The 26,311-nt window shown below is 43.1% G+C and overlaps 1 protein-coding gene across 7 annotated transcripts in view; it reads right to left on the reverse strand.

Moving 5' to 3' along the window:
* The window catches only part of LOC116938357 (histone deacetylase 4-like), a 189,608-nt gene that overhangs the window by 60,678 nt on the left and 102,619 nt on the right, over positions 1-26,311 (reverse strand). For 6 of the 7 annotated variants that reach the window (XM_032945507.2, XM_032945502.2, XM_032945513.2 and 3 more), the window contains 7 exons: positions 25,791-25,909; positions 22,300-22,434; positions 20,653-20,771; positions 13,610-13,744; positions 10,938-11,181; positions 9,656-9,798; positions 764-1,093 (listed from right to left, as the gene is read on the reverse strand). In XM_032945507.2, the coding sequence (XP_032801398.1) occupies positions 764-1,093; positions 9,656-9,798; positions 10,938-11,181; positions 13,610-13,744; positions 20,653-20,771; positions 22,300-22,434; positions 25,791-25,909 (1,225 nt within the window). The remainder of the gene's footprint in view (positions 1-763; positions 1,094-9,655; positions 9,799-10,937; positions 11,182-13,609; positions 13,745-20,652; positions 20,772-22,299; positions 22,435-25,790; positions 25,910-26,311) is intronic. The other variant, XM_032945487.2, reaches the window with a different exon arrangement.

The following is a 26,311-nucleotide window of genomic DNA, read 5'->3' on the forward strand; positions in this document are numbered from 1 at the left end:
AAGGCTTCTCAAAAGTGTGCAAAGAAGCATCGAGTTAAAGCTCCGGCATGCAGAGAGACGGATGGAAGAACACATTTATTAAACACGTGCAGGTATAACAATTGACTGTGAAGGAAAAATAAGTGGACTTGAGCGGAACACGTGTCACCAGAAGTGATGACAGCTGGGAGGCGGCAAGAAGAACTACCGAACGGCAACCATGGGAGGGACAGCACCCAAAATCATGTCCACTGCGGAGATGGAGTGATTAGATTGGCTCGTGGCAAGCCTTCACCCAGCAGTGGACCGAGCATGGCTGACAATGACGGCGTGATTACTAGGCTATAACAGGACGTTACCAATAAAGTCCACCCACCAGGTGAGTGCTCCTTAATTTGCGCAGTGCTTTGAAACATCTTGTTATGAGCATCAGCGCCCCGTTAAATTAAAGCTGTTGATCTTGTTGTCAAACAGTGGACTGGAGCAACACCATCATCCTAAAGGGCATCCCTATGATGGAATTGGTCATGGGAACAGTTGTAACAGCAGCAGTTTTTTGTCGGGCTTGCTCACCATTGATTCGCCAACCATTAGTTTCACAAATGTATTTTGGACTTGGCACAGACACCTCCACCCTGACCCAGCCAAATGAAGCAATTTCTGCAATCAGCACCAATACCTCGTATCCCAAATTAACGGCAACCGCACCTCCTAACACCCCACCACCACCACCACCTGTCACTCCTCCCCCTTTATGGACTGGCAATGCAACTTTCAAGCGTACCTGCTTGAGAAGCAGCAGCTGCTGCTGCTTGGCCACCTGCATCTGCTGCCGCCGCTCCTCGTCCGCCTCCTCCATCCCCTGCTGCTGCCCCACCTCCACCTCCCCGTCCTCCTCCTGCTCCACGTCGACGGGCTCCTGTTTGACCACGACCTGACCCCCCACGGAGTCCCCGGGGCGGCCGCCGTGGCCCCTCCCGACCCCGCCGCCGTCGCCCCGGCCGGCCCCACCGCTCTCCTCGTGCATAGCCGTGGGCTCGGCCTCCCTGGCCTGGGCCGTCTCGGTGCCCCGGGGCGGGCTGCTGCACGGCACGCCGGCCTGCTGCTCGCCACCCTGGGGAACGGGGGGGGGGGGGGGTGGAGTGGCCGTTGAATTGCCGTTGCTTAAATTTGGTTATCGGAAATGCGGTTGTGCGCATTGGGGTCGTGGAAATTATGGAGAAATGCTAATCAAGGAATGGGTCAACGCGGTTATGGAAACGCGGGGAGAGCGAATGTCGTTGCAAGAGAATGTGGTCGTCCGGAATCGTGGTTGCGCAGGTTTCGGTTGTAGAAATGTGGTTGCACAAATGCGGTTCACAAAATGTGGTTGTGGAGAAGGGCGCTCGGAACAGCGATCATACGTTCCTTCCATTACGTTCGCAAGCACACCGCACCGCGTGTGAGCCCGCATAATGGAAGGCACACTCTTGTTGATTAAGGGGGTGTATTAGATTATGGTGAGTAATTAGATATGGTTTGTAAGAGATGTTTGCGGTCGGCACCCATACCTATCGGAATTGTATTAAACCGCGTTGACATTTTGTTGAAAATATTACCCAACGTACAACCCAATTCTGCTTGTTGGTTGTAATGCAATTTACGTGGAAATACAGTGCAAATAATGATAATACGTGGCCAAGGGAAGCGGTAGGAAATTGCACATTTAAATAAACAGGTGCCCCTTAATGATACACATACACCGTGCACAATGGCATTATAATGCTGTTTGTAGTTGGCTTCAAGTAAAATTGTGGAATGTAATAATATTAATTTAAAAAAACCATGCTGTTAAGGACTTGGAGAGGACAGCTAAGTTGTATCGTGATGGAGACATTTTCACTTGAATTACAATAAATTATCCCTTCTGAAATAAGTGGCAGAATCGTTTTCTACGTAAAGATATTTAATTTTCAAAAGGATTGTCGGTCATAAGCCTGAATATATAATACAAATACATATACAGAATATATAATACAAATGCAAAGTAAAAAATGCATCGGAAGCAGATATAATCATCAGCTTGTTTTTATATTAATAGTGTCACAAAAACCAATTATATTCATACCAGGGGTTATTGCATTTTTCAGGTAGCATATTTTGCAACTATTCTGCAAGCGATTACGTGAAGGGCATTGTGTGAATGCATTGTGTCGAGTGTGCATATGCAATTTTGGTCAGCTAGCATGCATGACAAAGATGTGTAAACGTCGGTGATGTATTAACAAGTGTGCAAAAGTGCCTAACGTATTCGGTCGATGCACATCATGCATGTGAGCTTTCGTGTGCATGTGAATTAACGTACATGCCTTGTGTGACTAATCAGCATTGGCAGTTTAATGGGTGGCTAAACAGTTGTTTTTGTAGTCTCCTGAGTAAAGAGACAGGGATTGTATGATTGTTAATAATGCTGTGCAGGTGATATGGAACTTTTAAGTTGCTCGCAGCACAGATTCAATACACGAGAACAACCAAAAGGAAGATTACTTTACCATGACCGCTGTTATGAATCACTGAATGTGTAAATAAAGTGGCTGTGTATGCTACGTGTATTTACGTGTATGATCCACCATGTGTGTCCCTGCGAATGTCCATTATTGCACCTTGTGTTCATCACACAATAATATAAATATATAATTTTGGCCCATGTCAATCTGCTGCTGGATGAAGACCTCGCCGTGCCCTGTCAGTCACGGGAGGTCGTTTGGCCAAACTTCACCGCGGTGGGCAGTGTGCGCGGGTTCAGACATCACTCGCCACCGATGCTAGCCGTGGCCAGGAATCAAATTCAGGTCACAGGGTGCATGGCGCAGCGTGTGACCTACGGTGCCACCGCTCAGCCCCGCCTGTGTGCGTGACGACAGATCTACACATATCTGTCTGTCCGATTTCACGAATGCTTTTGCCCAGCGAGCTGCGGCGGTGATGCTGCTGTTGCTGCTGCTGCTGCTGCCATAAATGTGACGATTGCTCTCCCCGCCATATCCAGTGAGGCTTAGCAGAACGGCTGGCAGCGGAATGCTTGCACAGCTGCAGGGGAAGTCACACCGGTGACCCCACGTGTTTACTCTGGGGCTGCTGGGAGAAGGCTCCCCTCCTGGGATGGGGGGGGGGGCAGCCGGAGAGAGCATCCCCCACCAGAGTCGTGCTGAGCGCGAGCGTGAGGCTCATCCCTCGCCACCGTCTCACACTCTCAAACCCCGGTGTCTTAACGCCATGCTTCCTCCCCAAGCTGTGTAAGCGCACTGGTGATATACATCAGGAATAGGATGATATTGACCCTGAATGGCCCGGAGAGAAGCCAGTGGTAAAACACATAAAGAAGTGGAATTGTTTGCCAGTTATCGAATGTCATTACACGGCGTGCTTATGCAGTGGTGCAAAAAGTGATAGTTCAATGTATATATGAGTTTGTTTGCGTGCTTGTGAAATATTTGACATTTGTTTTATAGTGTCAACTATGCCACAATATTGAGTGGACTACTCGTTAGGTATGAAGGTTTATAAAGCATGTGTCTATGCATATTGAGTACTGTACTGAATGTACTAGGAGCAGTGGTATAATGGCTTTAATGTGCTATCATGCCAGCAGACCAGGATTTAATTGCGGCAATTAGCTTTACATCTCTCGGTGCAATTGATATCTAAAGCTGGGCTGAGCTCACCCAAGGTCAATTCTACCAGTGCTGAATATTAAGCATTCCTATTAGACAAAGGTGGTAGTCGTGGCCATATAATATGTATCAAATGCTTTGTTAACCTAAATAGGTGATCGCGAGCTGCGTTTGTATTGGTAGTCGATCTGGGACATAATTAGCTCTTAATCATGTATATAATGCTAGACATTTTTCAACCTAATATACTCAAGTAGACAAAGTTCCCCCGTATAGTCTTAACAGACTGCTGGGGCAAATGTTGACGTTTACTCCCAAGTGGTGATGTTTACACGCCGCACCAGGTACTCATTTCAGGCTGAGTCGACCTAGGGGCAGGCTCAGGACGGGTTCAGATAATCGTCACTGGTTTTGGCGATGAGCAGGAATCGAACTCGGCTCTCCGGGTTTGTAGCACAGCAAACTATCCACTACACTACCGCTCCCCTACACTCTACTCAAGTAGAGCTCAGTGATACACAGACAATCGGTATAAACAGAACAAGCCACTGATTAAGGCCCAACCACAATACACTATTTTCCAGTGAGGCTGCAGGTGCATTAATTCTGCCACCATAGAGGGTTTAACATCCCCAAGCAAAACATAGGGACAGAACATGTCTAATCAAGTCAAATCCAATAGTGTCTAGTTCCTTTTCATTAGTCAAATGGCCTACCTAGTTCAGATCTGCAAATGTTTGGGATTTGCAGTTGCCCATTAAAAACGAAGGAGTTGTTTGTAATGAACATTGGCTTGTCTGTGATGCAGTGTGCCGCTGGTCAGTATCCACTGCACGGACGCAAGTGTGATTTATTTAACAGTTTAATCACGACTGACGTCACCATGCAGTTGGATCAGCTGCAATACTGAGTGGTTTAAATTTAAGACAACGATTTTAAAATGTTCCAGACCTCGCAGATTAAGTGATTAGGAAATATTCAGAATAGAAGGAGTCCAGAGCTTTGACAGAAATCTGCGGGGCTAATGCACAACCGTGTACAACGTTTCAAATGCAATTACATTGCTAATATACACAAGATATTGTTTCTACTATGAACTTTGAACCATGGTTACAGACACTGTAAAAATGATGACCGTTTACTAACTCAGGTTAGCTAATGTACATATAAAGGCCTGCACCAATGTGAACTTGGCTTTTCGTTTATGCTTTTTTCTGTTTGCTTTTCTGCACTGCCTCAATTTTTTTCTGTTAAATTGAAATTAAATCCTAATTATGTGATGACCACGAGTTAAAAAACAAATTAATCACCATTATTTTTGTCAGAAAGGCACCATTACTGCACCTGCAAGGCTCTCAGGAATCTCAACCAAAACAACGCGGAGCGGGAGCAACGTTAAAAGTTATGAGTCTCCCGTTGCAACGCTTCACTGTAACAAACGACATCCGCTAGCTCCGCTTCCATTTCCTGAGCTCCCTGGGCTGCGTCCACTCCCACACTCCACCCTGGACGGGCTTGCTCGCAGCCCAGAGCCCACAGGCCGATACACAGCGGGGCTTCTCAACAACCCACCCAGAGTGAGTAAAAAAAAGAAATCAAGTTAAGAACCAAGGCTAGAATGAACGGGGTTTTTTTGTGGTTTAGAGCATGTAAACATCAGAATCAGAATGTTTATTTATTACTGGAGGAATCCGGTGAGCTATGAAGCACTTAATTTCTTCACGGGTCTCCAGTATATTCTGGCTTCATTAGGTTGTTCGCCAATTCTGAAGCCGGTTGTAATCACCAGCGAAACGTCGTACTTAAAATTGTAAATGTTGTGGGTTTACTCTCCAACACACATCGGTGTGCTGAACTAGTAACTGACTGGCACGTTTTGTTTCCGTGACAAGTCAAACTAATTGACTTTTGGGTGGTGGTGGTGGGTGAACGACACATTTACATTAACGCAATTTAACCCCCAAAAACACGCGTATTACGGATAATATTGGTCGTGAAAGCCTCGTACGTGTTTTACTGACCAAGTCTAGGGTTGAGGCTTCTGCCCCGAATGTGAAGTGAAGCACCCTCAGGAGACTCTGCATGAGGAACTGCAATTGTACCAATCAGTGCGGCATGTGCGGCAGTAAAAAAAGCAATGCCATGCTGCGTTGCTCACTGTGCGATAATGGTGGCTAAGACACTGACTCACTGCTCTCACCTGCATCATGTAACTGCAGGCCCTGTTCTGCCAAAATGTCAAGTCCCACTGTTCCCGGAAATTAAAGTGACATGTAAGTTATGACCAAATAACAGTGGTTTAGGGAAAGGCAGTGGCGGAGAGAAATTATTAGTTTTTTTACAGGGGAAAATGTCAGGTGGTGGTTAGTGGTAGTTCATAATCAGATGGATAACAAAGTAAAAATACACATCTAGTTCACGATTCAATCATGGTTAATGACAAGATAGTCAATGAAATCATCATCACAATCAGTCATAAACTACCTATTGCTGGATGAAGGCCTCACCAAGCCATGATCCCTCAGTTGCAAAACGACCTCCTAAATATCAGCTGATTGCACTGCTCTGTCTCCACGATGGATGATGAACTCTCTCAGGCACATTCACCCTTTCGATTGCCATTCTGTCCTTCTGTCGAGCTCTGGCCATGATCTCTTAGAGCCATGACGGCTTTTGGATGACCTTGGAACAGAGACGGTCACCGCATCGCGCACTTTCCGATTGGCGTCTGCGCCCATTCTGGAACGTTCTTCCTTCCGGTATTAAGAAGACACTGGAGCTATGCACTTTTAAATCCAGATTGAAAAAACATAGTTCTCGAGAATGTATTTTTCTGTTTAGTTTGTTGTTTTTCCTCCACACCTCTGAATAGCACGGTTTGCTACGTATGATGCGAAATAAGTAAAAAAAACATACATACATACATTCATATGTATGTTGAACATTCTCTACCCCATGCATGGATGCATGCTGAACATCTTTCACACCGTACGCAGTCAACCGTGCTAATTGGAACCTACTTACTTTTTTCACCTTCATATAAATAGTCGGAGACATCTACCAAAATTAGGCAACCATCTAAACCGCCTGCTCTTTGTTTCCTGAGACTATATGCCCAATATATACTTCAAAAGGTTATTTTTCTTCACATTCACCATGACCATCAGGTTCATTTCCAATGATTTATTGGACCTCAAACTATGAGTATTTGTTTAAATAGGGAAACACTGGTGGCCACATTAAAATAGATTCCACTGCTAAGTAACAGGCTGTAAATCTACTTAACAGCATGCTTAATTCTCAAAGCTCCCCTGCCTGAGTTAGCTGCAGGTAAGGTTTTATTTCAAGGCTCTTTTCTCTCAGCACAACCCTCCCCCCTCCACCTCCTCTCTCTTCCCCTTGCCCCAGGATCCCTGTTGGCTGGCCCTGCACCTCTCCCCCTGCTGCGCTGCGAACGGACACACGTGGGCACGGTGCCAGACACATCTGGTGCTGTGATGTGTAATCAAGCCTTGATTTATTATTTCCGCCGCTTGTGCTAATTGCAATAAGCAGCCACACGGATACATTTCAGCTTCATTTCTTTGATGCGAGCAGATGCAGTCTTGACAGGTTGTTTGCAATGACAGCACCGAGGGCTAATTAGGGTTTGCGAGGTTCATAATGTTGACCGGATATTTTGGATAACGGTATTAAAAAAAAGAGAAACAAAGCGATTTATCTGCGTTGTAAAAAAATGATATCGTGTCACGCTGACGCAAATTTCACTTGTAAAAAAAAAAAGCGCGCATCGACCCATTTAAATGGGGAGGTGCGTAGGGTGTTGGAGGCACGGATGGGAACGCACGAGGAGGGACGCCTCGCAGCCACCCGTTGGTGCAATCCCTGCCGCCGTCTGCATGTGGCATCGCACGCCAATTAGAATGCCACTGGCGTTGTCGGGTGGCGCTTGGAGCCTGGGAACAAGCTTTTAAAGTTTCACCTCCCTCCCACCGCCCCCACCCCAGCATTTCGGTGATCGTGCCAGCATTGAAGAGGAAAAAAAAACAGCAGTGTGCACACCCTTCTGGACATCTTAGAAGAAAGAGCTTTATAGCTCATCGGAATTATCCAGTTTGAATACATGATATGCCTATAAATTGAATCATGCCTCAATGGGGATGTGCTGGAAAAAAAACACTTTTGGAAACATGGACACATATATTGAAAATGTCCATTCCCGGTTTAAAAAAATGAATAACAATGTATGTCTGTGCAAAGGCTGTAGAATAATTTTCTATTGTTTATTTTCCTCACTAAAGCACATGAATGTACGCAGTGAAGGGCAGTGCGGTACACTTCATTGTTACACTGTAACATGCTCCAATATCTATGCTGCCCGCATTCACCAATTCACACCTACTAGCTTGGTGAACTATGGTAAAAAAAACCCTCATGACCCATATGGCGATGCAAGGCCCTCGTCCAGTCGTGGGTATTAAAAAGCGATATACACAATAAAAACAAAAATTGTGTTGTTTCTTTTCCTTTAAGTTGGTACATCTTGTAAAATAATCTGCACATATCAGAGGTATGTAAAAAAAATGTCATGGCATAACTTCAGTCATGAGCAGCAGAGGGTTCAAATTAATATTCGATGCTAACAACTGCGTATAAATCCGTTGCCATAAAACCACATGGTGCTCGAGAGCCAATACAAAACTACCACCTAGACATTAAATGCACCGATTCTCCACCTGAGTGCTTAATCCTCATTGCCCACATCCTTTGTAGCACACTAACTCCCTCCCTGCCCAGTCGCCTCACTATTCTTTGAAGTTTAAACATATTTTTGCACAAGGTAAGCTGTACATGTGCCACGATCTGACTCTTGACAAAGCTTAAAGCATTCATTGAATACAGTAAATATCGTTGTTTTCATTTTCCATTAATACCTGTCATTATTAGTACGGCCCAATAGTAATAATAACTGTGTAAAAAAAAGTATTGGTAAGCTAAATTGCAAAAAAAAACCTCAGTGTGTTATTATGGCCATAATGCGGCAGTTATCTGGCCAGGTGGTGTTGTGGCAGAGTGCTCAACTCACGAGAGGAAGGCTGGGAGTTCAAACCCAGCAGGCAATCATACCCCAGGGGGTCAATAAAATAGGTACCACTTCGTGTGAATTCAGCAGTGGCTGCCCTAAATCAGACTTAGCTCCCGCCAAAGAAATGTGGAATTTAAACTAATATCCCAAGGCTGCCAACGGAGAATGAGCGGAGATATGCTCGCCAGGAGTACGAGGCACAGACTATTTTTTGACAAATTTTAATGACATCAAAATCATAACATTTATTTACCCAGAAAATTCTCACTGAGTTTTTCAGTTATGTCCTGATATGTTTTGAATAAGGGGGCAATGTCACCATTTGTTTTCCCAAATGACAAATTGTGTGGACAATTTGTTAAAGAGGCCTACTCTTTTTGAACTAACGTTGCAAGATGTTCGAAGTCCACTGTGAACTGGACGGTATTGACCACAGAGGCCATGGGACTAATAAAGGAAACTGTAACAAGCGGAAATTACGAGTCTAACGGGTAGGCTTTTGTTACCAATATAATTAATAATCCAGATTTTTTTTTAGGGTGTTAGATCGCGTAAATATAAATGTGTCGTCAACCCACCACCACCCGACACAGCCAATTCGTAAAGATTTGTCACGTCAACAAAACGTGCCAATTAGTTACCACTTCGGCACACCGGTGTGTTGGAGAGTAAAACCCACAACGTTAACAATTTGGCTGTTATATTCTTAGTTTTTTCGGTAAAGTCACGTTGAAGAGAAACAACAAAATAATAAAATATATATAAAACAATAAAAAAATTCTCACGACGTTTATATATATTTAATTATTTTGTTGTTTCTCTTCAACGTGACTTTACCGAAAAAACTAAGAATATGAATTACTGCAGTCACGAAAGCTTTAAATCAAAATTTGGCTGTTGCTTGGCCACGTCACTTTTGGGGCCGTGCGCCTCTTGCCTTGCCAAGCTGCTGCTTCTGACGTTCCAGGAACTGCTGGTGCTGCTGCTGCAGGACCAGCTGCTGCAGGGCCTGAGGGCACGTGGGCAGCGGCGCCGAGTGAGTGCGGCTCAGGCTGCGGTGCCGCGGCAGCCGGGCACGCTCTGCGGTTCGCGGGGGTCGGCGGTGAGGATCGGTTGGGGGAAAAAGGAGCGAGAGAAAGGGGTTGTAAGCCAAGTGCAGCGGGCGGCGGGGGAGGGGGGGAGTCAAGTGAAAGGTGGAGAGCGGGAGGGTGTGGGACGGCAGATGGGGGGGGGTTGGGTGGGTAACAGCCAGAGTGGTGGCAACACGGAAAGATGGGAGGGTGGCATTGGAGATGAATGGTCGAGGAATTTAATGAAAATAAGAAAAGTTGCAACATATGTATTTGTGTCTTCTTTTGCACCGTGCATAACCCACCGTGCTAATCGGAGGTGCGGGAGAAGGCCGACAAACTAAACACAAAAAGCAGTTCTTAAAGAAATTCGTTTTCAATCGAGATGTGAAGGTGCGTTTAACAAAGTGCCACGACGCGGTGACGTCTCCGTTTGTCGGCCAGCCTAAAAGCGGTGGCGATGGGTTTGCGCGGATTCACAGAAGATGTGCAAAGTGGGCGGAGCGGGGGTAAGAATGGCACCGAGGGAGAGAGCACCACAGTTGACGGAGGGATAAGGCGGAATGCGCACAAAGAGGGGTCAAGTGGATGTTTTAGTTATTATTATTATTATTTTTTGAGACGCAGTCGGAAACAGACGTCATGCTCCCAGCAGCAGCAGCAGCAGCTGCTGCATAGAGGAATATAAATGGCCACAAAAGACGTAACATGTTTTAAAATAATTAAATACATCCTCTCAAATAAAAATAAGTCCTCTAGCAGTATAAACACCAGTGTCCCCATTGTACAAGATGCTGCAGCTAACGGGGATATACAGTTAGCCCAGCCTTATCTGTTGTATTTACCCATAGAATCCCGTCTTATACTGATATAACATGATACACGTTGTATGCCCTTTGTATGATTGAACCACTTATCAGAACAAAATTGCAGATTGGAAACCTACATTTTTGGCAGGATGGATATAAAAAAACACACTTCCCATGTTTACCTCAAACAAACATACATACTTATCTATATATGGGCACAGGTATAGATGTGCGTTCACATCCAACAAGACTTGGTCAGAATATATATCGTACGTACATAATCTCGGAAAAGTTTACGGCTTAGCCTTGAGTGCACATGCGGGAGATAAAATGATCGCACCTGTGTGTTTTGGGTGCGGAGGGCGGGCTTGCTCACTCTGCAGGCGTGCCGACTGCAACAGGTTCGGCTGGCTGCAGCTCTGGCTGAGGCTGACAACGTGCCCCTGCGCCTGGCCCTGCCCTGGGTGCTGGCCTTCTCCATTGACAGCACGAGCGGCCAGGTAGAGGGGCAGCGGCGGCAGAAACTGTCCCGGCATTGCCACTCGCTCTGCCTGCTGTTGCTTGGCAGAAAGTGCCATCGTGGCCTGTCGAGATCACATGCAAAAATACAAAGACAAACATGTCCCCCCGTGTAGCCTAAACAGACCGTTGGGGCAAGTGGTGTAAGCGATTAGCACCTGTGAAGGTCGGAACGGCACACGAGAGGGTGGGTGGCCAGCGCCACGCCCGGCCGCCTTTGTCTCCCCAGTGGCGATATTTGCACATCGCACCAGGTACTCATTTGAGGCTGAGTCGACCTAGGGGAGGCCCAGAAACCGATTCACGTAACCGTCACCGGTGTTGGCCGTGAGCGGGAATCAAACTCGGGTCGCCGGGTTCATAGAGCAGCGCGCTAACTATTGCACTACCGAGGTAGTGCTCATTGAGTATTACATCATCATCATTAGTCAATCAACTTCTGGATGAAAGCCTCTGTAATCTGTAAGCATCTTTCACGATCCTGCGATATATTTAATCCATCTAGCGCCAACACACGAGCTGATTTCATCAAACAGGACACCTGGATTTAACTGTAGCTATACATGCTATACACAGATTATTAGATAGACTACTCTGCAAATGCACATTTAATTCATGTTGTTAGGCTCACCTTCAATGGTAGGTGATAAACTGTTCTCTCTGTGTTACAATTACAGGGGCCGCTCTTTTCCAATTCGTGGCGTTACCAAGTGCTCGTTTTTATTTCGTTGTGTACTTCCAGGCCTCTATTGATTTTCACATTCACCTCCTCAATTAGAAGCACACTGTCTGTGAGCTCCAGGAGAGAACCGATGATGGAACACCGAGCTACGTGGCTGCTGACAACAACACCACCTCCCTATCCCTCTTCAGAGGTGTTTGTAGTTATTTATTGTTAATCGCCGTTGCCGTGCACGGGCCCAGAGGCCAAACATTGCAGATCGCTCGCCAACAGCGGCACTCATGAAGGTGTAAATATAAAGAGTTCAGAGTCTACCGTGACAAGACACATTTATACACCTTCTCTAAGAATTTTGTGAACAACCATGACTATATTTCATAGTCCTTCTGAGTTGTTTACTCAAATGTTCTCCTTATAGTTAATTGTTTTTTTATTATTATTCAGTTCAGAGTGATTTTAGTTTCAATTTCCAATGTATTTATTCATTCTCAATCTCGCTTTGACTTTTAGGTATACATTTTCAAATTAAACCACACTGTCCAAGGACTGTATGCTAATTGTTACAATTATGGGCGTTAAGCCAAATAAATTTGTATCGATGGCTAACAATGCCCTGCTGACCCTTCCATACAATCTCATCACACAACGCCTTACACGCACTAAATGATCCTCGTTATATAATATAATTGCAAAGTAACGTATCCAATGTATTATACTACTGTTTATGCCTTATTAATATGTCATGGTTGAATAAAAGTACGTAGAAATGAGGCAGGATATTTTATATAAGTTGTTTGAGAATGTTGACACGATAAAATACCTAACTATATCCTACATTGCAAAAAACAGCATTAAGTCAGTCTTGTGGACTAAAAATGCACATATTCCTATATTTGCCACTCAATTAAACTATACTACGAACACAGCATTAACAGGACAAGATAAACCACTTTTTTTATATATTTTTGGTTCTTTCGGTAAAGTCACGTAACAATAAAATAATAATCAATTAAAATAAAAAGATTAAATAATAAATAATAAAATAAAATAAGAACGGTTGTGTTGCGATCGAAACGTCGTGGGTTTTTTGCCTTTATTATCTTCAAATTATTTTTATTTTTTACTTAATTTTACTATTTTTATTTCTTATTTTAATTTCCCATTTATTTTTTCTATTCACGTGACTTTACCGAAAGAACCAAGAATATGAATTCCTGCAGTCATGAAAGTTTTAAGTCATAACATTAAATGTAAGTTATTTTTGTGAATCAGTTAAGTAAAAAAAAACATTTAATATGAATAAGAATAAAACATTAAAACAGTTAAACTGGCAATGGTGCCTGCATCGTCAACCACACCTGATGATGATTGCTTGTGCTGCAGTCGAAACGTCGTGAGAATTTTATTGTTTTATATTTTTATTATTTTATAGTTTCCCTTCTACGTGGTGACTTTACCGAAAGAACCAAGAATATGACTCCCTGCAGTCACTAAAGCTTTAAATAAAAAAAATGCCCAAGGTAACGTTGTTTTTGCTATGAGACATTCTAAGAGCCAATTGGAATGCATAACGCAAGAAAGCACCTGTAAGCGTCAAGCTGGATACCTTCTGTGTGAGCTGTGCAGAGCGTAGCTGAGTATTTAATTACCACAGTGGGGGGGGGGGGGGGGGTTAACATGCAATGCGTGGCTAATGGAATGCACAGACAGCATCGCTCCTGAAGCATATCCCACCTGTGTACATGTGCCGCTTGAATCCGAAGGGGCAAAGAGAGGTGTAGGGAACAAAAAAAAGATCGTGCATAACTCACCGTCAGCTGCGAGTTGTGAGCGGTCATTGAGAGGGGCAGGCCCAGTGAGATGTTGGGCAGCGAGGGAGAAGTATAGAGGCTCAGGGGACATGCTACTCCTTCAGGTGCCATTGTTTGACGCTGGGTTAAGGCATGCTGAGGAGAATTAATGACATCAAATGTTAATAATAACATCAAATATAAATAATAACATCAAATATAAATCTGAAATAAACACACACACACGTGCATCATCAAACAACAAACATCGTTCACCACCAAGTGGCAGTGAATTCACCAAAGCGCTTATGCTAAGTTACGTGCACTTTGAGGTGATATGAAGTAACAAAGGCTTACTGGCAGGAGTTTACAAGATTAACTTTAGTGTTTAGGATAAATGACTGAGGGACTGGAAGATGTGCCACCAGCACTCCTCACGGTGTCAACCAGCTTAATTTTAGCCACCCAATGCTCTCCTATCAGAGTCGTTATCACACCACTACCTCCCATTGTTGATGGCGACAAATGCATTTAATTGCCCAATTGCGTCTTTCAGAAGCCCCATTTATATATTGGATAATGCCATTCACAACACCCACTGATATATTACGAACATGAAATACATTACTTCATGAGAGGAATACATAGGCACTTTCTGGGCTGATACAATATATATTCATAAAGTGTGGTCAAGTAGCACACTTCATGAAGACAAAAGGTACAATTTGTCTTTCTTCTTCCTTGGCATGGCAGCCACAATTAGAGCTGTAATAAAAATTCTGTACTGGTAGTTTTTCCTCATACTTTTTATGGACAGGTCAGAATTATATATATATAAAAAAAGTAAGTTGTCAAATTTGTCAGTGCATTAAAAGTTTAGAATAGTTGCCCAGAAGGAAATTGCCAATTTTTGTTATATCACCGCCCCCCCCCCCTCCCCCGTGGTACAAAGTGAGCACGCTCGTCATGTGCCATGTCAAAATTACACATTAGTTTAAAAGTTTTCGCATACTGTTCAATGAAGAGCCATATGTTTTAACAACCTGGAAATGTAACCCTCCTCTTTGTCTATTGGTAACTCATTGTGTAATATGCTCCGCAGGTGCAATGACTTACGAAGTAGAATTATTAAATCTTTCACGGCATGTCCCTTGCAATGGTGTAAATGCAAACAAAAGATTCTGGTAATTTTGTAATGCTCTTTGTTAATTATGAATTTTTCTAATATAAAATAGATCAAATGCAATGTCAAAAAAATCTGTAAATTGGGGGGGGGGGGGGGGGGAAGTTACACAAAATTATTTAGTTGCCGTTTTTATTAATTGCTGCAGCAAATGTATATCAGTACCGACATGTATCTGCAGTGGTGGGTACAAATCCTCACTCTTTTGTTATTACCGTGCTTTGTAGATTAGCACGGTAATAACAGTACATAATTGTAGCCGACACTACAATTGGAGCTTTCACATCTAACACTGAACTAAGTAATTTTATTGCACCATGTGTAGTGAGTCACTTCAGAGACACTAATAGTAGGAGGCATACACGTTTATTCTACACTTTCCACAGTATAGGGGATAACTATATACGGGTCAGGACAGCTGGCACACTGCCTGACCCAACACCGATGAGGAGGTGATGATGGGGACGAAGACTTGTGAAGGCGACGGGTTCCATTCCCAAACTGCAGCAGCCCCGACCCAGCGTCGGGGCCTCCCTTTTATACTCTCCAATGTGGCCTGGCTCTGCCCTCGGCCACGCCCTACTTCTGGAACCTACCTGAAGGTTCTGGGCGCTGCCCCACGTGTCCCCTCTGTCACCTTTACCCTACATACGTACGTGCCTATCACATGACCTACTGGCAGACTGGCCGCTGTATCCTCAAATGCCCTTCACTGCCAGCTACCAGCACTACGCACTCCAGGGCACACTTCACCTGCCCTGCTGGTAGACCGGGCGATTACACCCACGATCCCGCTCTATACCAGTAACCAGCGCTATGTGTCGTAGTGACCCATTCTATCTCACTACACATGTATAAAAACGTTACATCTAAAAATGTTATAAAAATGTGCTAATAAAAAAAACCTCTTCATCTGACCAGTGGAAACACCTGTGAACGAATACATTATTCCAGCTATGATGGACATGGTTGAATGATTTTCTGCCACTGCCCTGCATCAAATTTGTTTTGTTTATGAGATTAAATATTCACGTTGAAAAGTCCTACTCCTGCACGATAGGCTTTTGTAGCAAACACAGGCTCGGCTAAATTTAGCAGCATGACTCATGCGTAGTCGATGCAGGTGACATTTTCAGCTGCCAAAGAGACAGCTTGAAATTACTTTTTGGTGATATGGCCACATTTTAGACCCATCTAAATATAACAGCGATTATGCACATATATTTTGCTCCGTAACATTATCATCATTACCAATGATGGGTTTAAAAATAAATTTACAGATGGCAAGAATGCATGTAAATCTTGCCGCAATATTGTATTAAATTAATAAATTGCCAATGAACGACAATTAATGTCTTGATATTTGTAAACACATATAGATGTTTCATGCGACACATGTTAACAGAAATACTTGGGTCGCTGTCCTCGGTAACGTGGTCATTCATATACAGCTCTGAAAGCAATGCTTAGTAACCTGAAAAACCTTGCAAGTGACAAATGCAATTTGTGATGGCTTCTGCAAATTCTTCTACATGAGGGGAATTCAAGGCATAATAGATTTACTTCATATTTACACTGGGCATAGGAATATTAATGTCCACTTAATAAAATGCATAGAAAAATAAAACATTACCTTCCTGTTATAATTCTGAACACATGGCATCAACTCTTTGATTTCAAGAAATGCACAGTTACGTGCCTTGGTCAAAATGTTTTGATTATTATTAAATGAGGTTAAGGTCAGTTTTCAAAATGAACGCCGAAAATGCAGCAACGACCATTCTGACATCAGGCCGATCTCAAAGAATGATCTTTCTTCACTTGTGATGCATTACAATTAGGGTACGGTAAATGACTTGACGCATTCTTCATTATGAATGTACACAATAAATGTGCACAAAGCAAATGCACAGCCCTTTTGTCAATGCACTGACTGGATGACGGCCGACCAGCGCTGTGCGGGTTAACGACATTTTCTGTCCATACTTCACCACGCTGGTCAGTGCAGTTTGGTAAAGGCGGGGGAACAGAGACGCGGGCAGGAAAGAAGTACACTACAACAATGGATTTTGCCACGCTGCCCTCTACTGCCCACAATGAAGCTCGGCGGGCAGCCTATAGTCACTCATCAATGCGCCATCTGAGCTCAAACCCTGTTTGGCTTCAGAGACGTGATGAAATGGGGCACATTCTCCGGCGATTGGGCCCGAGGTAAATGTATAAAGATGTATTCTCAGATTCTTAGTTCTTTCGGTAAAGTCACGTAGAAGGGAAACAATAAAATAATAAAAATATAAAACAATAAAATTCTCACGACGTTTCGACTGCAACACAAGCTTATTGTTTTATATTTTTATTATTTTATTGTTTCCCTTCTACGTGACTTAACCGAAAGAACCAAGAATATGAATCCCTGCAGTCACGAAAGCTTTAAAACAACATTTATTCTCAGACTTCACTGCCGTTGAAGGGAAATTAAATGTTTTGTATATACTGTAATGTACACAGGATACAAACTACCTGTAAACCCAAACAAATGTAGCTTTAATTAATACTTCTAAACCCAACTGTAAAGATCTAATCAGTATATATACAAAAACCATTATTTAACTTCAATTTATGTCAAAACATATGAATGAAAATAAAAGCACACGTCATATAAAGCACACGAGGCACAGTAAACAGCATATAAAATAAACGTTACAGCAACACAAAGATGGCATTATTCACCAAGTCCTACAGGTTTTCTTTAAACAATTTGTTTCTGCCGAGCGCTAACAAATGTTAACAATCGATTTTTTTAAAAGTTGGCTTTGCTCCTAAAAATGAATTCGAACACGTGATGTGATGAAGGTCGAATGCAATGTCGTCTATTGCACCCGTTGCTGCACGACTCAGGACATAACGTCCAACCCGGTGGATTACGACAAAAACAGTGGAGTTACAAGGAAATTAACGTGAATGCTGTGATAAATGTAAATGGTCAAGCGGTTGGGCGTTCACTGCTTGTCACAGAAATTCACTGCGTTGGATTCCGGTGGGCCGCCCTGGTTAATACCTGCAGGCGTACTGAACACAGAATGAGCGTCGTCTGGTTTCGCGGCGAACGTTAAAGATCCCGTGACGTGATTTGAAAAGAGCAGGCCATTGTGTGTGCCGGCATCGTGGTCCAAATGAGAGAAAAACAAAATTACCTGCAAATCAGTGAAGGGGGGATTCCATATCTATATAATTAGTCAAGTGGGATTCCATATGCCTATAATTAGTCAAGTGGGATTCCACATCACAACGTCGCCCCTTACCACCGATTAAACTACTGCAGACTGTGTCTGTGAAGCATATCGCCTCTGTGATAGCGTTGTGCTATAATATCGGCGTGAAAACAGTAAAATACGCAAAATTATTCTTCTGTTCGTCAGATATGACGAATATATCTATGGGAAATGTTTTGCTGATATCAAATGATGGTCCCATAGATTGCTCTAACCCATAGAAAACTCCGCTTGAGCAGTTTTTTTGCAGTTATATCTATGGGACAATTTGATGTTCCCGTTGCGATGCTTGAAGGCAATGCACATATCAAAGCAGTTAGCGTTCTTTGGTCTAACACTTGTTAGACAAGGCTATAAAGCAGGCTGTCTCTGGTGTAGGCCAATCAGTTTCAAGGACATGCATGTTTTACCACAATCATATGTGGTAAATGCTGACTTTGATGCCTTGGAATAGATGTCTATTTGTTGTTTGAACATCTAAACACGTGTGTTATTGCTGGAATGATTAAAGCCTATTTTTTCCCATCAGTTATGAAGAGAACTAAGAAATCAAACTGCAACATAATGAAAGACAATGCAATCGAAAGTAAGGCGGAAAAGTGATGATGATAATGTCAGAGGATGCCAGGCATTAGAACACGATTAGGCGACGTAAAACGGGAATATGGCAAGAAGCAAGAGTGGTTATCATCCAGCAGTAGACATTTAACGACTAAATAAGATTTACAGATGATCTTATCGTTGCCTTGGGTTTGGATGAGCCAAGTGCCATTTGTACAAGTTTGTTTTGACGAAAGCGCTGAGATAATTATAGTCGAGTCCCGTTTAAATTTAGTGGAACAGGCCATGCGCTTTTATAAAAAGCACGCTGAAACTTGGGACGATGCTATTTGCAAGTGTCCTCTGACACAGAGACCATCCTGGGCATCTAAGGAGTTGACACACGGCACTCTGGATTGCACAACATTTATCAGTCCTGTCGCGCAAGCATTGCAATGTCCCATATCACTTCCGAGAACGTGACATGCAAGAAGCCACTGCTGCCAGAAGCGGTGTTCAAAATTGATTTTTTTCTTAAAATTTTCTTTCCCACGAGGCACAACACTGGGTGCAACAGTAATGCAAATTGGGGCTTATCAATATTAAACGTTATGATCACGCAGACAACAGTACAGATGATCAGCCCCCATTGCTATATTTTCCACACGATGGAGAATCAAATCTGTGGCAACTAACAACGATAATTTCCATTCTACACAAAGCGGATGCTAAATGTACTTACTTAAAGCATTGCAATTTGTCTCTAAACATTAATGCATCTTAAAGTTGTTGTTTTGAAACAACAGCTGTGGATAGTGGTGCTTAATCCTCTGTGCAGTTCAGTCAAATAGTCACTGCCACTACTGATGCACATGACGATATAACTAAAGAGTGAAGGAAAGCTTTAGTCTCCAAGCCTCCAGGGCTCATGATGAGCAGAGACAGTCCTCCGGCGTGGACTCGGTTCATTTATTTAGCCAGGATGCTCTGCCTTCCTCTAAGATCAATTAACGAATTAAAACAGTGCACAGTGTATTTGCTAATGACTGCCACATCGACGACGGAGCTTTGTCACCTTGAGCGTGAGGAACAGCAGCCCGTGGCGGGGGAAATATCGCACGGGTAATGGAGTCACATGGCCTTCAGCACAATTCCAATTCAGAGTCGGTACAACGTGGTCATTAACGTAACAGCGTATTAACCCTGTTCCTCTCTGAACCACTGCTATGCTGTGCCTGCTCCCACACACCCCTGCACACCCCGCCCCCCCCCCCCCTGCGTAAAATGATTTAATTCTGCCTCTGCGTTAAAATGTGGCATTTACATTCCTGAATGAAGGTCAAAAATAGAAATAAGCACCAATCGGGCATTTGTTTACAGAGGCATTGACTTTTTTAAACTCAAAGTTAAACAGAAATTGTGATGCTGCGTTGGCAGTGGTGCACAAGAACAATTAGCCAAAATTCAACACATTATCCAACAAGACTGGCCAAAAAATATATATACACAGTAATACAATATACAACAGGTGGCATTTCAGGCAATGTCCCTTCTTTTCTCCTGTGAAGAACCATCTCCTGAAACGTCGCCAATAAATATTTGTTTTCCTTTTCTTCTTGATGAATGTGTTTTTTCTTAGTTTTTAACTCGGCTTATCATATATCATAAACAAAGATGAAGATTCCCCTATAGCCTGAACACTGTTGGGGCAAGTGCTGTTAGCGAGCACCTATGAAGGTCGGCAAGGCACATGAGGGCCGACTTTGTCTCCCCATTGGTGATGTTTACAGACCAGGCTGAGTCGATCTAGGAGAGGTCCAGGACCGGTTACGATAATCGTCACCGGTGTTGGCCCTGAGCGGGAATCGAAGCTCGGTCGCCAGGTTCGTAGCACAGCGCGCTAACCGCTGCACTTACCGCTCCCCATATCATGAACACCCCCACGCACACATTCGCTGTGCCATAGCGTGCGTGGGGAATTCTGTAAGTAAGTGACACCGTCACCGATCGGCTTGCTTGCTACCCCAGTGAGGTGCGCACCACAACAGCGGTGTGAGAGAGCGACATACCTCTGGCTGGGAGGGCAGGTGGGGCCCCGCTGTTCCGTTCTCGGTGGCGATGCCGCCGCCCGTGCTGTTGCCGGGGGAGCTGGGACCTGAACCAGGCGCACTGCCGCTCAGCGGGGATTCTACGAGATTCGGGCGGATACAGCGAGGCACGTCAAGATCAATTAACTCAGCTGGCAAGCTACGAGCCTGCCCGGCACCTGTTGCTGAAGCATGCGGCCTCTGTTCCATTCCCATATTGATTCACAATAAAGAATGACAGACACATTTATTTATATATAGAGTGGTGATCCATTTATAGGCAATTCCGCTAAAATGATAGGGAGAAACTGGAGAGAACACAAGATTTTTTTTATTTCAAAGCCTCGACATGCCCACCCACCAATTTCAACACACGAATTAAATATTTAAACACTTTCACTCTGTCCGTAAGATCTGGAGCCATCACTTTCTCAAAATGTCAATCATCTGTGGAGAAGAAATAAGAAAGTAAAATGGTTATTAGAAGTATCTATCAGTGTCAGTAGAGCATCTATAAATGGATCACGATCTATGAAATGTAATCAAACTAAGGATGTCATGAGTTCCAATACATTTTCTGAGATAAGCTTGGCCCATCATCCCCCCAGGGACCTTTTTTTTATAATCACTTTGTGGGAATTCAACAGTGGTCGTTCTATATTGGCACACCATGGAAATGTGGGATTTTCACCATGACTCTTGGGGCTTAACAAATTAACTACTTAACACTTAGTAATCTTTAGTAAGGTTTGTCACTTAAACAGAGCACGCAAATTCGTCACTAGTACAGCACACCGGTGCGTTGGAGAGCCAAGCCACAACATTTACAATCTGAGTACGACGTTTCGCCAGTAATCACAACTAGCTTCATCAGGATGACACTAGCTGTATTAGTAACGAATTGGCATGTTCTGTTTAAGTGCAAATCCCACTAACTGGCTGTGTTGAGTGGTCGCGGGTTTAACGACACATTTATATATTCACGCGATCTAACCCAAAATATATTCTACATTAACTACTGTTGGGTGTTTTGTTGCACGAATTTGACACATTGTACTTTAACCCAAGCATTTTTATTTGTAATTCCCCCAAAACTTTTTCCCCCAACAAATCAGCAATTTTTCGATTTAAAGCTTTCGTGACTGCAATGATTCATCTTCTTTGGTTCTTTCGGTAAAGTCACGTAGAATGAGAATAAAATAATAAATTGATAAAATAAAATAACACAATAATATTCTCACGACGTTTCGGCCACAACACAAGCGGCCTTCATCGTCCCTTCACCTGATGAAGGCCGCTTTATTTTATCAATATATTATTTTATTCTCATTCTACGTGACTTTACCGAAAGAACCAAAGAAGATAAATCAGCAATTACAGAATAAAAAAAATAATTCCACCTATTGAACACTTTTCTCAAAAATATTTTACGTGCTAACAAGCGTGTATGAATGCTGAACCTCCTTTGCACCGTACGTAGCCAACCGTGCCAAGTTGCAACGAGCAAACTTGCGCGGCAAAGACTTTCCAACGGATCACACAGAACCGGGCTTGGTGAATGAGCCTAATTCATCAGGTGACAGGGTGTGCGTCAGAAGCCGGATAACAATTAGGAGTTAGGCCAATTACCCGCCATCTCCATTGGCCTCTTCTTGGCAGCTACGGCAGCAGACATGGGCCCCTTCCGGCGCAACAGTGGGCTGCTCCTCCGCTCCGCCACCTTCTGTTTAAGCCGTGAGCGCAGTTTTAGGTTTGGCTCCGACGCTGCGGGAAGCGGGAACAAATCAAAACACTCGTTCGCTCGCTGCTGCCACTTTTGTCATAGAGCAGGGACCACTCGCAGTGCTAATTCTGCAACAATTTAACGAAAAGTTACATTGAGAACGGCGCTATCTGGTGCGCCGCAGATACGCAACAGCCGCAGCGCGATGCTAAGGCGCATCGCTGAAATACACCGTACATTTTAAAGATTGGTTGATAAGAGGAAAGGACTTCCAACCTGGCATTACTGGCTCGTTGCTTGAAGAGCAAAGTATTTCACTGTGTTTGCAATAAAGCAATGAAACAAAAAAAAAAACTTGGACTTAGCACCAGCTGCCAACAGGCTAGCACTGCTGTTGTGCATATCATGTTGCTTCTGCAGGAGCTCAAATGAAGTTGACACCAGAGATGAGCTTCCCTTATTAGCGGCTGGCAGTTCCGTGCTGTACCTGTCAGAGCCCCCAGAGATATGGCACGCGAGTTGTTAATCATAAAATGGGTGGCCAGGTGAGCCTCTGAAAAATAGCGCACTTACGGAACACTTGATTGTTGCTGAAAAAAATCACTGCAACAATATGGAAAGGTTAATTCAATGCCATCAAGACAATAAAAATGCCTTAAAAGGGAAATGAATCTCTGAGTAGCTGCAAGTGATTTTGCCCTTCCAGCACCCGTCATTAGACTCACAAATGAATCCAATTGTTGTCAGCGCCGCAGATTAAATCTATTTTGGGAAGACACGAGCATCAGCCTTCTTTATGGAGGAGGATGCAATTGAAAATGCCAGCTTTCTCAGCAAATGGGCTGCTCGATATGCATAGAGATCCTCGTGGTGCCGGGCCTCTATCACACTTCAATGACTCTCCATCACCGCCGCCCCCTCCCATCTCTCCGAAGGACATACATGTTGGATTACGCCACTCAGTGCGGCAATTAATTTAAATTGGCCTTTCTGAGGCAAGAGATAAAGGGAGCCTTCGTGCTTTAATTAACTGAGCCACACAACACTCCCCCAGACTGGTCACGAGATATCCAGTTGCAAAACTAATTTCAATGCCCTCAGTGCCTGCGGATTGCAAATTTAAAGGTTCGTATTGTCAAACTTGTCTATTTTGTACATATGCTTCCATTCAATCAACGGTAATCTTTTATTGATTTAAAGCTTTCGTGACTGCAGGGATTCATATTCTTGGTTCTAATAAAAATATCAACAATATATTTTTATTATTTTATTGTTTCCCTTCTACGTGACTTTACCGAAAGAACCAAGAATATGGTAATATTTTTGTTATTGAGACACACATTTCCTTGCTAAAGACTACAACTTAACAAATGTTATCATCATTGTCATCACTTGAGTTATTTTGGCAATTGAAGGCCTCTCTGAGTTGAAAAAATATCCTATAATGCTAAGTAATAATACATACGTATAATCATCATTACATTTATTTAACATCATCAGCCATTGTCTATCTGCATACCACGTGATCCTATGTATGCATGCATGTATTTTGAACTTCTTTTTGCACTGTATGTAGCCAATCGTACTAATCGCAGAAAGGACATGAAACCAAACACAAAAAAACAGTCCTAAAAAAAAGAGTTTTCAATCGAGATTTAAAAGTGCATAGCTCCAGAGGCTTTTTAATATCGGACGGAAGAGCGTTCCAGACGGCCGCAGAAGCGCATCTGAAAGCGCGCGATGCGGTGACCACCGTCTTTGTTCGACTGCTAGCCAAAAGCCGCTGAGAGGGGTGCCCGGAGTTTACGTGAGGGCACAATCCATCTCACTCCTGCGCATCGGTTTCATCTCTTTGTTCCATCCATGCTGTGGCCATCGTCTTATTGGGCACTGTTCGCTCCGTCGGGCTGCCAATTTGTCCTTGGTTTTGTCCATCGGCATCATCCATTTAAGCAATGTATTCTGCCCAAGTACACTTACTTTCTTTAACAATCAGCGATCCGCGAGTTTACTCTCTGTGTGTGTCTCTCGGTTGTCATTGCAAGCATACATCTTTTGACGTGCTTCTTTTGCACATTTTCATATACGGTCAGTTGTATTTGTCAGTGCCTATTTCTCTAATCATGTGTAACAAACACTGATTAAAAACGTGATATCTCTCGGCAGACTCGTATGTTGCTTTTCAGGATTAAATTCAGCTTTCAAAAAGCACTCCAAACTACTATTTCCTTTTCTGTTTATTAGATGTTGATTATTATGTCTATGATAACTGCCCTTAGCGTCCAAATCAAAAATCCAGTGGTGCCCCTCCAACTATTATTCAGCAGTTGATTGACAAAAGGTAATAAAGTGATTAACATACGTTACTTATTTCATCACAATCTCGTGTGTGTCCTTCCCTTTGGAATAGATATTGCATTATAGCCATTTCCTCATCAGAAACTGTGTCAAGGCTAAAATTAAACCTATGACTGAACTGAATGTTACGGAAATGTATACACTGTTCCTTCAAATGCAAGACGATTTTATATACCCTGCAGTATTTTTTTAAAATTTAAATCACCTGCTTTTAATGACTGTAACTAGCAAATGATTCTTTCAATAACCATTCTAATAATATTAACGATTGCGCATACGCCTATATATTACCGTTTTACTCCAGAAATTACACTGGTGCTGTGAATATTAGTTGCATTTCATGGCACACCGAAAATGCGTGACCTTGCTATATTCTCCATGAACACCATCTCTGAACTAGTCCTGCCCTGCCAAGCATAGGCATATGCAGGCTGGCAGCCTTATGTAACATGCCACAGGGGGACGTTGTTCAACGGAGCTGCCGTTATGTAACCAGGGTCCACACAATGTTCCTGCCGTCTCTCGCAAGCACAGCCTGCAATTACTGCAATTCATCAAAGCTCAATAAAGTTATTTTTTTTTCAGAAATAATAATGCCCCTCCTATTAACATGCAATGAAATATTGATAAACTCCGTGCAATGTATTATTTATGTTTGTGAGAGCTAAATATCTGTATTCGCAAAGGATCTCTTCATAGTTTATGTGACTTCATACGTGGCAGTTTGCCGATGCGCATTGCGAAATCTACACGAGCACGGTTTAGTTGTCAAATTTAGCAGAATAATCTTTTTGAAAAGGCTTTTGCTCCGGTGAAGAAGACACTTCAAAAAGCATGCTCAAAACCTTCTGTCAAAAATAATTTGTGAACCGGTTTTTTTTCCCCCATTTGGCTATTGTGTAACCTTACATCCACTAAAATATATATCAGGTAGAAGTGCCCATGTATAAGTGACTTTGAATAGTTTCCATTTGGGCATCAAGGAGACCATTGGGAAACTCCAAAAAAGAGTAGGCAGTTGAGTAGCATCATACATTACCTGTTTTACGGAGAGGAAAATCATTGTTTGGGTCATAAGTGCCGAGAGACTGCTGATAGTTGGGTGGCGACATATTTTGTTGCGTGGAATTCTGGTCCAAGGATCCGTAATGGGGCATCCTATGGAACAGAGACCGTAAAAATATGCGGTTAATATCCGGACTCGGTGATCCTGGCCTCATTGTGAGGGAAACGTTAACTTATGATAAGAGTTTCGAAGCAAATGCTCTACGTCTTCATATTAACTGCAGTAAAATACTCGTAATAAATCTGAACGTGCAGAACATGTCCATAAACAAATACAGCAAAAAAAGCATTTTGGCTTTGTTTTTTTTATGCTGCTTTATTTATATATATAAAAAACTGTTCCATTTTTCAGTGGAACATGTTCACAAGTATTAAAGATAAATCTGCCTGCATCTACGGATTTATTTTTATTGACATTAAAAAATGTTTTAAGATTTAAGGGATAACAATTGAATGCCTCGGGGATAAGGAAATCCATTTGAGGTACCCAGGTAG

This window comes from Petromyzon marinus, chromosome 4, assembly GCF_048934315.1.
Source record: "Petromyzon marinus isolate PM22_M1 ecotype Great Lakes invasive population chromosome 4, UKy_Petmar_22M1.pri1.0, whole genome shotgun sequence".
Lineage (NCBI taxonomy): Eukaryota > Metazoa > Chordata > Hyperoartia > Petromyzontiformes > Petromyzontidae > Petromyzon > Petromyzon marinus.